This window comes from Neomonachus schauinslandi, chromosome 12 (genome assembly GCF_002201575.2).
Source record: "Neomonachus schauinslandi chromosome 12, ASM220157v2, whole genome shotgun sequence".
NCBI classification, from domain to species: domain Eukaryota; kingdom Metazoa; phylum Chordata; class Mammalia; order Carnivora; family Phocidae; genus Neomonachus; species Neomonachus schauinslandi.
The window spans coordinates 99,820,465-99,834,339 of NC_058414.1; the positions used below are offsets into that span (position 1 = coordinate 99,820,465).

Here is a 13,875-nt window from a genome sequence, read left to right on the forward strand (position 1 = left end):
TGATGGATGGATGGATGGGTGAATAGATGGATGGGTGGATGGATGGGTGGGTAGGTGGGTGGGTGGATGGGTGGATGGGTGGTTGGATGGGTGGATGGATGGATGGATGGATGGGTGGGTGGATGGGTGGATGAGTGGATGATGGGCGGATGCTGATGGATGGATGGGTGGATGGGTGGAAGCTGATGGATGGATGGATGGGTGAATAGATGGATGGATGGATGGATGGGTTGGTAGATGGGTGGATGGATGGATGGATGGATGGGTGGGTGGATGGGTGGATGGATGGATGGGTGGATGAGTGGATGATGGGCGGATGCTGATGGATGGATGGATGGGTGAATGGATGGATGGGTGGATGGATGGATGGATGGGTTGGTAGATGGGTGGATGGATGGATGGGTGGATGGGTGGTTGGATGGGTGGATGGATGGATGGGGTAGAAGAGTGGGTGAATGGATGGATAGTTAAATAGAGGGAAGGATGAAGAAAGAAAAAGGACTAGGGGGATAGAGGACAAGAGGGAAGGAGCAGAGAGTTACAGATTAGAAAGGAGAGACTCCTCAGGGGGCATCCATGGATGCTTTCCTCATCTAGTTTTGGCATTTTCTCTTCCATCCAGGGAAATGAGAAGTCATGTGCAGAGATAGTTGGGGGCCCCAGGTTTAGGTCAGGGTGTGAGCAGTGAGGGAAGGAGGATGGAAGTGGATGGAGAAAAGGGCTCAGTCTGGACGAGAGAACAGAACAGATGTGGGGACACGGTGGTGAGGAGGGAAGAGGGGTTGAAGGTTGGGTCAGCTGAGGCTGGAGACACTGACTGGCACTCAATAAACCACTGTCGGATCTGCTCCTTCAATTTCTCCTTCATGTCGGGCCCCTCTGTCTCTTTGAGAGAGTCATGGGTCTTCACCATCGCCAACTGGAACTCCTCCTCCTTCTCTATCTGGCGGATCCTCCGGATATCCTCCCCGAAGCCGGCTTGACACACGACACCCACATTCCCCACCTGGTTGGGTGGCGAGGGGAGCTGGCCAAGTGGAGAAGAGGCGCAGGGAGGCAGGAGTGGGAGTGGGAGTGGGGAGGGCGCAGCCCCTGGCCTCAGGCACACACACCTGCCCCCTGCTTCCCCAGCACACTCGCACACGCAAGGCCCTGCATACACACCCACACGGAACAACGGGCATGCCTGCGTCGGGAGAAATCGTGTTTGGAGCCAAAACTCGCCTGCGTAAATTACTCTGATAATGAGTTCGCTAGATGCGTCTGGGCTGGCCCCCCCTGCCCGTTCCCCCCAGCACACCCTCCCCTGTGAGCCTCTGGCCCCAGCCCCCACGCACACCCCCGCCCCAGCGGCCCGTGTTGGCAGCCGCTCTCGCAGCCACTTTCCTGCCTCATTGGCTCCCAAATGTATTTTAAATATCACTCTGCGCAGAGACAATTACTGAAAACGCTGAGCTCACACTGTTGATGGGCCCGGGCGGCCAGGCTCATTCCTCACCCACCACCATGCCATGCCCCCCCACCTCCCCCCAAGGCCCGACCCTGGCCTCCCTCTGCCTGCTCTTGCCTCCTGGGGGTCCAGCTCTCCAGGCCCCCAAGTCTGACCTCCACTCGCATCATGCCCCTGATCCTTCCTTCCTTCTGAAGCCCCCAAGCCTCCTAGAACAGCCCCCCGGGCCCTTGTCTCTGATCCCTTTGGTGCCCCAGACCAGCCTCTGCGCAACTCCCTTTATCAGGAGGCCTTCACAGGCTCTGCCCACTGCAGGGCTCCTTCTCAGGGCTCACACCCCTCACCCCCACCATGGCCGAAGTCAGCAGAGACTAGCCGGCAGCAAGATCCAGCCGAGAGTAGCGGACAGGTGTTCCTCAGGGAGTGGGGCCTGTTTAGCCTGCCCGCGCAAGCACTGGGGGCCTGCCCCTCCTACCACCCACGCTCCCCTAGCTGCACACTCGTGCTCATGGACCCAGGTAACACTCAGCTAGACTCCCTGCATTGCAAAGGAGAAGCCAGTCTGGGCCCCTCAGAGCAGGTGGGGAGACTGTGGCCTGAAACACTCTGCTGTGAAAGGGTATGCCCCCACCCACCCTAGCCCCTGTGGTTCTCCCAGAGGCTGCAAGAGCCCTGGAGGGGTGGTTCCCCACTAGCCTTGTGGCCTCCTCCCTCTGCTGGGTGCACCCACTCAGCCTCTCCTTCTGACCAGCGGCATGAACATGAGGTCCAGGATGCTCTGGGCTACAATCCCTCATCCTGCCCCACATGGGAGATCCTTCCAAAGGTTTTAGAGAGGGAGGGGTAGAAAGGGACGGGGCTTGGTGGTAGTTTTCTGGTCCTTCTCGCTCTTTCTCGAACCCTGAAGGATCCCTTAACCAGGGTCCCCAGGCCTGAATCCCTCCACTCATGCCAAGCACAGTCCCGAGTGGAGGGAGGCGTGGGCAGTGAGGAGCTGTACAGGGGGCTCAGAGGGACAAAAAGGAGGGGAGGAGACCCCATGAACTAGCCCAGCCCGAGCCCCTGCCTGCAGCGAGGCAGGGGCTTACCATGCCAATGAACTCCATCTCCGCTCGCCGGTCTTGCTGAGTACGTCTCCTCTGCAGGTAACCCTTCCACACCTGGGGAGACACATGGGCCCAGACATGCCCCACACTGCATTTCTGCAGGGGTGCGGCTCGTGCCATCAGCCCCAGGGAGAGGCACCAGCCACTCACAAGGGAAGGTCTGGGTAGGGGAGCTTTGGGGTGGGACGTGGGGGAGGAGTGCCGGGGAGGACACCTCCCAGGGCTGCTCGTGGGCAAGCGACACCCTGAGCAGGAGCAGCCCAGGATAGGGCAGGGCCGGTAGGCACCCACGCGGTCCAGCTCCAAGGCTTTCCCCCTCAGGGGCCCCTAGGAATTCCCTCCTTCTCATCCCCACCGTCTAATCTGCTGTCTCTTTTGAGGTCAAGTTCAAATACCACCTTCTCCCAGAAGCACTCCCACTCTCACTTCTCAGAATTCCCACAGCATTTGGAATACACACTTGATCCCCCCTCCGCCTTGCTGGGCACATAGACATCCGTACTGTAAGGGCCGTGGAGCTCCCCTGGTGAATTCCTACAGTTTTGACCCAAAGAAACAGGCTGGAGATAGGACTTGGCCTCTCCTGGGTCTAAGAGCCCATTTGGGCCGAGCTGAGACAGGGCCAGGGTTCCTGACTCCTTGCCCAGTGCTCTTCTCCCAGGCCTCTGGCCACTCTCAGCCCCGTGGAGAGCCCGGTACCAGTGCGGTGGGGGCGGGGCACTGGGCAGGGGAGGCAGCGCCAGGGCCTGGCCAGGTGGCTTCTGTTCCATAACAGAACCTCAGAGAGCAGCCTCTTCTGTCGGCAGTATTTCCACATTCTCGGTGTCTGGCAACAGGGACAAAATGACTTGCTTCGGCTTTCAGGGGAGAAATGGGGATCTCTCTTTGGGGCTGACTTTCCTCCTCTAAGGGCTTGCTTTGCGAGCCCTGGGGGCAGGGCCTCCTCCTCATCCGTGGGCCAGCCTGACATTAATAAGTCAGCCAGATGCACGGGGCTCAGATAGGAATGCTCCGTGCATTGGTTAAAAATCTAAAAATCTAGGGGCTCCTGGGTGGCTCAGTCAGTTAAGCGTCTGCCTTCAGCTCAGGTCAGGATCCCAGGGTGCTGGGATCGAGCCCCATGTCAGGCTCCCTGCTCAGTGGGAAGCCTGCTTCTCCCTCTCCCTCTGCTGTTCTTGTGCTCTTTCTCTCTCTCTCAAATAAATAAACAAAATCTTTTTAAAAAAGTCTAAAAATCTATCCCATTTGGAGGGCATATATCTTCTTGAGTTATTATTTGTTAATTGGTTGGTTTGCTTCTGGGCTTTGGCGGAAAGGAGTTCTCAGTTTCCTCTCTCGGGCTAGCAGACAGTTCCCGAGGCACTGGGGCTTGAGAGAGAAGCTGGGAGAAGACGTTCATTGGAGACAGAAAGACCAGCCCCATGTCAGCAGTTCTGGGCCTGCTTCTGGAAAGAAAAAGTGGCAAGGGACGTCCTGTGATGGGGCAGGGCAGTGGTCTCAGGAGCTACGATGCTGCAGGAGCAAAGGGTTCCCTTTCTGCACTGGAATTTTCCTAGGGCCACTCCAGTCTCCTTAAGCTGGTAACCAGCACCAAACAGAGTAAGCCTGAGTCAGCAGGACTCAGTGATGAGAGAAGACACACACACACACACACACACACACACACACACACTCGCACGCTGGGGGACAGCAAGGGCTGAGAGGTACGGAGTGGCCATCCAGAGTAGAAGAGAGGGGTGACCACCGGGACGGTAAGAAGGCACAGGGACACCTAGGGATGGGGCTGGGTTTTCTGCAGTGGGGCGGATGGGATGCGATTCTGTTATTTCCATGGGTGACCCAGATGGCACAGACCTTGAGGACATCTGGATCACATCAGTTCTCAAACTCTGTTTGATTCATCACCATTCCTTTTACCTCAGCTGCCAGGAGTCTCAGGATCCATTTTAGTGACTCATCTATAACAGTCTTATGAGTTTCCGGAATGATCATCTACTATGTTCTGCTACCTTATTATGGATCTTTCTCCTCTAATTTTAATGATCCTTCTGTTTCTGGGGCTTTTATGAGATATAGCACAAGATACAAGCTTATTAACTGATTAGGTCCCCAGTTTAGGATCTGGTTATGGGGGCAACAGAATCCAAGCACCTGCACCTCTGTCCTCAATTGCTGAGCCAGGCAGTCTTCCTGGAAGAGGTGACTCAAGCCTGACCTTCCTCCTGGGTGCTGGGGGGTTACCTTCTGTATGGTGATAGCTGCTTGGTCCTGATTGAACTTGTGCCAACTGTCCTCTCGAATCTTCCTATCGCTCTCCTCCTCTTTCCGAATCTCTCGCATGAAGGTGGCTCGGAGCCGGCCTTGCCTGGCCCGCTCAGCCCTTTGCAGTAGGATTATGGCCTCGGTCCGGTGCATTTCTGGAAAACGCTGGCCACCGCAGGGGCAAAGGAGCAGGAGAAGTTGAGAGAGGGCTTATACCCAGGCTAGCAGCTGGGAGACCATCCACCAAACAACATGCTGGGGACATGGTCCTCCCAGTGGAGTGCCCAAGTCCTGTCCTCTATCTCGGTGTCAGAAGGTTTCAAGGAGCACAAGAGCATCCTTGAAGCAGGCCAGGGATTCCCCAAAGAGCACTCTGAGGTGGGAATAGGGCAGGGCAAATCCTCTCTGTCCTGGAAGATGGCATCTCTGTTCTGGGAGGGGTATATGAGAGGAATCTGGGAGGGTGTGTCCCTGACTTACCCCCTCAGAGGTCACTGGCTCCATTCTGGCCAGGATCTCTGCCAGCATCAGCCCTCGCTCCTTCAGAATGGTGGACTGCTCCAGCAGAAAGTATTTGGGGATTGGAACCTCCAGGTCTGCCTTTGGGGCAATATGGGGTAAGGAGGGTCAGGACTCAAAATCCAGGCCATCTGGCTGATACTACCATTTTAGCTGCTTACACAGATTCTGGTGATGGTTTCCTTCATCCTACAGCCCTGGGGTGGGAGATTTATGGGTTAGGGGCAGATGCCCTTAAGCTCATCCCTCTATCTCCCTGCCCCACCATGTAACCGGAGTTGAATTCTGGAGGATCATGATACGTAATGGGCAGTGGTTCCAATCCTGACTGTGCATCAGAATCAACTGGGAAGCTCTTAAAATGCAGACTCCTAGGCCCTCCCAGACTACCACATCAGAGTGGCAGGGCCTGGAGAATCTGTTTTTGTTAGTTTGTTTTTTCAAGTCCACAGCTGAGTTTGATGCAGCGGGTCTGGGAACTTTGAGACTGCTTCGGATGGGGAGCAGTGGCCCATGCCCTTGGGGCAGCCTGGAGACTGGAGCATTCACATCACCCTAGAGGCTTGTTAAAATGCAGAAGCAGGTTAGTGGGATTGAGCTGTGGTCCGAGATTCTGCATTTCTAACAAAGTCCTAGGTGATGCTGATGTTTTTGGTCCAAGAACCACACTTTGAGAAGCAGGCCTCTGGGGGACTGTCTTCACCAAGCCCCTGCGGTTGGTGGGTATTCCCAGCCCCGCGAAGCCTCCAGCCTGACTCTCTCGCCATCCCCCAACTACTCGCATGCACCCCCTCTTCCTGAAACTCTTCTCCCGATCAAACCCCATCCCCTGATCTGCCCCGTTCCCCTTCCCTTGCGGAGGTCCCAACACCAGGGTTGTCCTTGGGAGGTCAGGCCTCTCCGCCCCCTCCCGCTCCAGGTGGTGGAGGCGTGGCTCCGTGTCCGCGGGAGGTCAAGGCTACCGGCCACCCCGCCCCTCCGCTGGAGTGGGCGTGGCTCCGCAGCGCGGCCCGCGCACCGGGGTGAGCTTGAGGTCCTGCACCACGCGGTCCAGGCAGTGGTACTCGCTCAGGTCAGCGCGCACCAGGTCGTCCTTGAGCTCCAGCACGCGGCCCGCCACGCTGTCCAGCAGCCGCCGCAGCAGCCGCCGCTTCTGCGGCTGCACCATCTGGTCGTAGAGGGTGTCGAACCGGCGCATCAGCGCCAGGTAGTGCAGGTAGATCGACGAGAGCCTGTATTGGAACGACTGCCTCTCCCTGGGGGGCACGGGTTCGAGCAGGGCCTGCTCCTGGTCCAGCAGCTCTTGCAGGGTCACGTGGGAGGAGTCCCAGAGGCGCTGGTAAGCTCTGGAGAGGAGAGGGGGCAGCAGGCCTCGGATCTGCGCCTCGGAGGAGTGGGGGGGGGGGAAAGGGTGGGGGAAGACCGGCTCTGCTGAGCCTTTTGGGGAGTGTGAACTCCGGGTTCCAGAGGTGTGCAGTTAAGGTTACTCATGGTCCGGAGGGGTCCTGAGGGGGAGTGAGGTGGTAGTGAAGAGAACACACGTCCAGGCCTCCAGCACGTGGGAGATTGGGATCACTGGGAGGAGGGAGGCCACTGATGGATTAGCAAGGAAGGGGAAGGATAGGCATGGCCTTCAGGGGCTCCCTGTAAGGAAAAGGTCTCTTGGAGTCCGCAGTCGGTCCCTCCAGGGAGAGGGTGCAGCCCAGGGATGCTGCAGTCGTCTAGAAGGGTGAGTGGGAAGTAGCGGTGAGGGATGAGTGTAGAGAAGGGTCCCTTCCCCTGATTCTGGAATAAGTAGTTCAAGGAAAGTCTGAAGAGGAAAAGCTGACCACAGACCGGCACAGCCAGGGGGTGCTGTGTGAATGTCTGGGGCCTAACCAGGGCTGGCCCAGCACACAAACCCCTCTCCCCGGCACCCCTTCTCCTCACCCACCTGCCCCAGCCCTGGGGGCTCCACTCCTGCTCCTCACTCACCCCTCAGACATGGTGCCCACTTCTCACAGTTCCCTTTGTGAGCTGGTCATGCAGTCCACAGAAGCTGTGCCTCCACCTCGACTCCATGCCCCGAAAGCCAGAACAGCCCAGTTTTGAGAGTTCTGGCCCATTGTCTCAATGTTCTAAGGCTGTGAGGGGAGGGGGCAGTAGGTACAGGACTGAGGACCCCTATCTCAGAGGATGTTCCCGTATCAAGCCTTGGAAGGCTGGGGCAGAGTGTGGGGTCAGCCGTGGCTGCTTTTCTTGTGAGGATCAAATAAAAGAGGAGTCGCTATTTGAAGTCACCCTGGGAGCAGTGAGGCTCTGGGTGAAGGTTAGTCCTAAAGGCATTCATTTTTCCAACTGCACGTCTCAGCTGGAGGAACCCTATACTCCTTCACTCAGAGCCAGCCTCCTTGGCTCTTACTGATGACTGTCCTGGAGGCAGGTGTGATGTAAGGGGAAGGGGCACTGGAGTTGGGGTCAGAAGGTTGGGGTTCAGGCTGCAAAGTCATGACTCCACCTTGAGATGAGCACAAGCATGCCTGTTTCCCTGGGGTCTGGTCGCACTTCACATGGCTCATGCGAACGATGCCTGTGTAAAGAATGACATTAGAAAGAGTAGCAGAGGGGACCCAGTGGCCTTTGGGGCTCGTTCTGAGCCCTCTGTGGCTGTAGCCATCATCAGGGCAACAGGCTCAGGAGACCATTCTTGGGAAAAATACAAAACATAGCAACAGCACCCTGACTCTGGTCAGCTGAGGGTGACCTTCTTGATTCGGTGTTAAGTCGGGAACGTATGAATAAATAAGGCACAGAGCAAAGGAAAGGGAGAGAAAGGGGAGAGCAGCAAAGAGGAGCAAGAGATGAGGAGTTCTGTGGCTTTCGTGTGCACGCAGATTACCTGAGATCTTGTCAAAAGTGCAGATGCTAATTCCACGATCTGACTTGGGGCTCTGAGTCACACCATAGCAAGGTATGAAACTCAGTGGGAGTGGGGAAGAGCCAGGGCTCAGGGGCCAGGTCTCCTGGGCCCTCTCCTTTCCAGCTGTGGGACTAAAATGTGGGTGATTGGTTCCCCTCTCATGGCATCTCCAGGTTAGGCTTGGCCTCTAAGAAAATATATGTCAAGGATGTAGGATGGCATCCAGATGTCAGCCCCCGTTACACTGAGCCTATTCAGTACATGAAGGGGACAAGCTGCGTCTATCCAGTGGCAAAGGGAAGATAAAGGATTTTAGACTTGTTCCCTGAATGCAACCCCTTGACCCCACCCCCTCACAGCTTGGGAGAGAATTTGTGGGTCATACGCCCACAAGATAGAGCAGAGGCCGAATGAGAGAGAAAAAGCAAGTGTGAGCAAATGTTAGGTGGTGAATCTAGGTGAAGGATATACAAGTGGTCATTGAACTTTCTTGCAATTTTTCTGTGGATTTGAGATTTTTCAACATAAAGTTTGGAGAAAAAGAGGAGTCTCAAATATTCCTACCAATTTGTTCTGAAATTAGGGGGAAGGAAACATTAGGGGAAAGGAAGCACATCCTATATAGATCCCAGCAGGTTATTGAGAACCCTTCCATTTTGTGTCTTGAAGAATAAGATCTATGGGGCTCCCATGGCCAACACAGGACAAAAATGATAGTTTGCCAGAAAAGGCATCATGAAACCATGGCCTGAAAGACTTAACACACAGCCGATCGAGGATTCTAATCCAGATCCCAAGTCCTGCTAAAGCTCGGTTAGAACTTTGTGGGTTTACAAAGCACTGTCACATGATGCTCAGGGGGCACACTCAGAAAGCAGTATTTAAAAAGTATGAATAAGTATTACTCTACCCTGTAGCCATAAAGAGTGACAATACCCTTGCCCCACGTCACACCTCCCCTTTCCAAATCATCACAGTGCGCGGGAGCAGTTCACTCTTTATTAATGTTTGGTCCTGGGTCACTTGGAGCTGGTGTACTTGGTGACGGCCTTGGTGCCCTCGGATACGGCGTGCTTGGCCAGCTCCCCAGGCAGCAGCAGACGCACTGCCGTCTGGACTTCCCGGGATGTCAGTGTGGTTCGGCCTGAGTACTGGGCCAGCCGGGCAGCCTCGCCAGCCAGCCGTTCAAACACATCATTCACAAACGAGTTCATGATGCTCATGGCCTTGGAAGAGATGCCGATGTCTGGGTGCACCTGGAGAAGCAGCCGGACCACTCTGTTAAGGAGGAGGCTCTGCCTGCCGCGGCAGGCCCCGGCCCCGGCCCCGGCCCCGGCCCCGGCCCCGGCCCCGGCCCCGGCCCCTGGCTCAGGACTGCAAGGCTGCCTCACCAGCCTCTCTCCAGAGGCCAAGACACGGAAATAGGGGTTGGGTTTTTTACTACTACCTCCAAGTTAAAAGGTTTTCCCAACTGTAAAAAGTAATGCTATTAAGTTCCTTGTAGGAGCACATATAAGCATCAATCTTTGACAAATGGAATCAGTTACACAGCATTTTGCTTTTTCTCGTTTAGTGTATTTGCATGGCGTTACTCTTAGAAAGGGACTCCTAGCGGTGAAGTTCCCGGAGGCGGGACGGCCCCTGGGTCCAAGGGTTTACACACTTAACTTGGCAGATTGTTACCAAATTATTGTCCGGAGAGCACACTCATGTGACACGATCTCAGCACCAGACTAGGAGTCAGAACGCCTGTGAGTCGCTGCCTGACCTCCAATGAGGCACTTTCTTCTGGGCCTCAGTTTCCTCCTCCGTCACCCAAGCTTTTGACCTAGGTGACCTCCAGTAACACAAGCGGTGGGCGCCTGGTAACAATCCGAATGTGGGAGTGGGCAGACAGGAAGTATTTTCCCCGTGAAGTGGGAGGGGCAACTGCCAATGACACACATCAGGCCAGTGGTGGAGACAGAAATGGAACTCGGGCTCTCCCCACAGCCTCTGGATATCACCGGCAGCAGGGGATCCGAGCCTGAACCCCTCGTGCTGTCATCACACCTTTTTCTCTTTGGGGTTGAGGGGGTCACAGTGAGCTTCACCGTCTGTGGGTGACCCCTCCCCCGCAAGCAGCTCTCCTTCGCCAGTCCAACCCGGGGCCAACCCTTGCCTCATGGTTTTTGAGTCCAAGGTTAGGCGGAGCTGCAGGGCTCAGCAGTGTTCCCTCCCACCCCCATGCTCTTCAGGCCACTGGAGTCAGCCCTCTGCTGCGCCCTTCGGCCTGTCTACGACAGTGCTGGTTCTGCCCCCAACCTGACCCCACAAAAGCATTCCCAGAGACCCAGCGTGTCAGGTCCCTGAAACTGCTAATGGGACTCAGACTGGAGAGAGGCTTCATGTCTACATCTACTCTCACAAAGGGGTAAGACCCAGGCAGGTTGTAGAGACTCAGGGAAGGCAAAGATAGCTGTTCTGCCGGCTCCTGGCCCTGGTTCTGCTGAGGGGGCAGAGGCTTGGAGGCCAGGGTGCCTTGTATCCTTGACACACTGTTGTCAGGTGCCCACTGATGCCCCCAAATATTTGTCAGTGTGCAAGTGCCAGGAGTAGGTGCTTCTCGTAGGTGCTCTGCTAGGCGGCATGCACAGAGAGCATGCACAGCCCCTGTGGGTTAAGAGTTGGGACAATCAGGAAGTAGGTGAGGGGCCTGCTCAGAGCCGGGGGGGGCGGGGGGGACCTCTGCGGCTGTCAGGTCATGTGACTCAGTCAATGCACTGAGTCTTTATGGACCTTAGGTTCCTCCTCTGTGCAGTAGACAGAGACTGGGTGCTGTGTGGCTGGAAGGCCTTCCCCAAGACTTAAGCTCACACACATCACTCCGTGCTCCGGCCAGCACTAACAGGAGCTCTTGCTTGTACCATAACGTGTTTGGCATTCAATCACCCTTCAGCCCCACACTTTCTTATAGTCTTCCCTGTCTTTTAATTATGTCCCACCTAATGTTCCACATAATCATCTTGTCTGTCCAAAGCCCTGGAAGCTTCTGAACAGTGGTGGCGTGCTTTAAAGGTCTCCTGCCCATCATAGGTGCACAACAGATACCGAGAGGTTGTAGGGGCCTCTGAGCTCGAGTGGAGAGGGGCACGGCGTGCCTGAGGCCACTCACCGCAGTGCCGGGAGTAAACAGAGCGGGACTCTCTGTCCAGTGCTCTCTCAAGGCTCTTTGGCCAGTACACTCCACACACACCCACACACACGCGCGTGCACACACGTTAGCTCCCCACTCTCACCTGCTTTAGCACCTTGTAGATATACATTGAGTAGGTTTCCTTGCGCCGGCTACGCCTTCTGGACTTCTTATCACCAGAACTACGGCCCCTTCGGCCCCCAGACTGCTGCTGCTGTCCATGCTCAGCGCTCATTCTCCTGCTCCTCCTGACGGCCACCTCCTGCTCCTTGGGGTATTTTATGGAGTCAGCTGCCCACCAGGTGGGCCTGGGGGCCAGCACCTGGGATGGAGAGGGTGGGAGGGGGGAGGAGCTTGGCCCATCCCTATCCAGAACATGCTCTCCGTTAATCTTGAAAGAGGCAAATGGCTCCCACCTCTCCCCGAAGTGATTTCCTGTCTCTGAATGAGAAGCTCTCCCCCACCATCTCCCAGCGTACTACACACTTGTGAGAGTTCACACACCACCAAACCAGGCCATGAGATCACTCTACACCCATTGTGCTCAGCATGACTTGAAATGCAGGGGAGTATCAGGAGGAACACAAGGCACCTCACCCCCCACCCACAGCGCCCTACAACACAGTGGAAGACGCCAGACTGGCTCACGGCAAAGAGCAGAAGGACTGAAGAGGGGGTATAGGGACAGAGAGTTCAGAAAAGAAAAAGTAGTGAGGGCTGGGACGCCTGGGTGGCTCAATCAGTTAAGTGTCAGCCTTCAGCTCCGGTCATGATCTCAGGGTCCTGGGATCGAGCCCCGCATCCATCTCCCTGCTCGGCGGGAAGCCTGCTTCTCTCTCTCTCTCTCTCTCTCTCTCCCTCTGCCCCTCCCCATCGTTTGTTCTCTCACTCAAATAAGTAAAATAAAATCTTAAAAAAAAGAAAAACTAGTGAGGGCTACAGTAGCCAGAGATAGCTTCATGGAAGGAATGGGAATTTGACGCTGGTCTTGTTGGGGGGTAGTTTAATTGGGGAGAATGACAGAAGGACAATCCGTGGAGAAAGCAGAGTGGAATCGATGCATGCCGAGTACAGCGAGGCTTGGACGGAAAGCAGAAGTGGAGCAGAACCTGAGCCTAGACCAGATGCAGGCAGCAGGAAACCACAGGCTGGGAAGGCCTGCCAGGGAGGGCGTTTGGGCGGACTGGAGGAGCCAGAGCAGAGAAACACTGGATGCTCTCCATAAAAGCGGGTGATGTGGGCTCCCCGTGGAAGCTGCAAAGGGAAGAGACAGCTGTTCAACGGAGTAGTTCTCACTTTGCACCTATGTGTGAATGATATTTCAGGTTCTTAAGTGCTGTGATTAAAGAAACCTGGAGCAACAGGAGAGCTACGGGCTGGGGGAAAGAGGGTTTTCCCAATCAGGAGGAGGTGGGGGAGAGTAGTGAAGACAAGCATCACCTGTGGGTGGGTGAAAGCAAGCCTGAGCAGCCAACACCTCACTAATCTCACCTCCTCACCCGCTTCCCAACATCCGGCTACATCTTCCGTGCTAAGGTTTAAGAGGACCAGGAGGGAATTCTTAATCCAAAATAAAGCCCTGCTAATTTTAGGCCTTTGTAGAAATATATATATATATATATATATATAGTGGGCTTTTTAAGCATTCTTGAAGTTTTTGAAATTGGCTCTTCGAGGGGTGGGGGGACAGGCAAGCTGAAGAGCCTGCTTCGATTCCTCCAGTTCTGAAACCTTACTTAGCACCTCAAGTATTCTACACTGAAGACCCTGAGGGACTTCAAAGGGAATTGGTACGAACATACCCAGGATCTCCCTTGGCTGAAGTAGCAGAAGTTCTCATCTCTGTTCCCATCATCCCAGCAGCTCATTCTTGAGGCCTTTCTCCCCCCACCTGTCTCTGGATACTCAGAGCAGACTGACTTAGGCACAAAGGCACGAAGCAACGAAGCCAGGCCCCTCAGGGTTGGAGTCTGAGCCTCACTCCAGCCTCGCCGCCGAGGGCTCGGCTGCAGCTTCTCACCTCACGTTCACTCTCATCATTCCGCCTGCCCAGGGCCGCTCTTGGACTTCAGGGCCATCCGAGGTCCTATTCATCTTTCAAGTTAGAGTACCAATCCTGTCTTTCTAGCTAGCTACTCACAAGAAACCTTCCCCCCTTTCGAATCCTTCTGTGTCTCCTAACAAGTCACAACTGAGCATCTGATTTATGCCATCGTGTTCTCTAGTCAGTGTTGGTTTCCCCATTAGATCGTGAGCTCCTTAGGAGTTGAGACACCATCTGGGACTGATTAGATGGACTGTAATCAGCACTGAAAACTCATGGCTGTGTAGGTTTCCCCACAGGGACGGCTGCTGAGGTGGTATGATGAATCCGCATCAGTACAGATGGCCACTGGTGTGCCTGATGGACAAAGGTTGCAAGTGCTATTCAAGTTCAGAAAGGTCATGCAGGGCCGTGGCCAGG

At 55.3% G+C, this 13,875-nt stretch overlaps 2 protein-coding genes across 2 annotated transcripts in view; both read right to left on the reverse strand.

The window, feature by feature from the left end:
• Window positions 1–7,322, reverse strand: part of IQCA1L (IQ motif containing with AAA domain 1 like) — a 29,025-nt gene extending 21,703 nt beyond the window's left edge. The window contains 6 exon segments of the mRNA XM_044920184.1: window positions 819–1,027; window positions 2,539–2,610; window positions 4,798–4,983; window positions 5,299–5,418; window positions 6,356–6,683; window positions 7,312–7,322. Coding sequence (XP_044776119.1) covers window positions 819–1,027; window positions 2,539–2,610; window positions 4,798–4,983; window positions 5,299–5,418; window positions 6,356–6,683; window positions 7,312–7,322 — 926 coding nt within the window.
• Window positions 7,323–9,255: 1,933 nt separating this feature from the next.
• On the reverse strand, window positions 9,256–11,646 carry LOC110582778 (histone H2B type 2-E1). The gene is made up of 2 exons (XM_021692801.2): window positions 11,515–11,646; window positions 9,256–9,492 (listed from the first exon to the last, which is right to left on the reverse strand). The coding sequence occupies exons 1-2, from the start codon at window positions 11,644–11,646 to the stop codon at window positions 9,256–9,258; spliced, it is 369 nt and encodes a 122-aa protein (XP_021548476.2).
• Window positions 11,647–13,875: the final 2,229 nt, after the last annotated feature.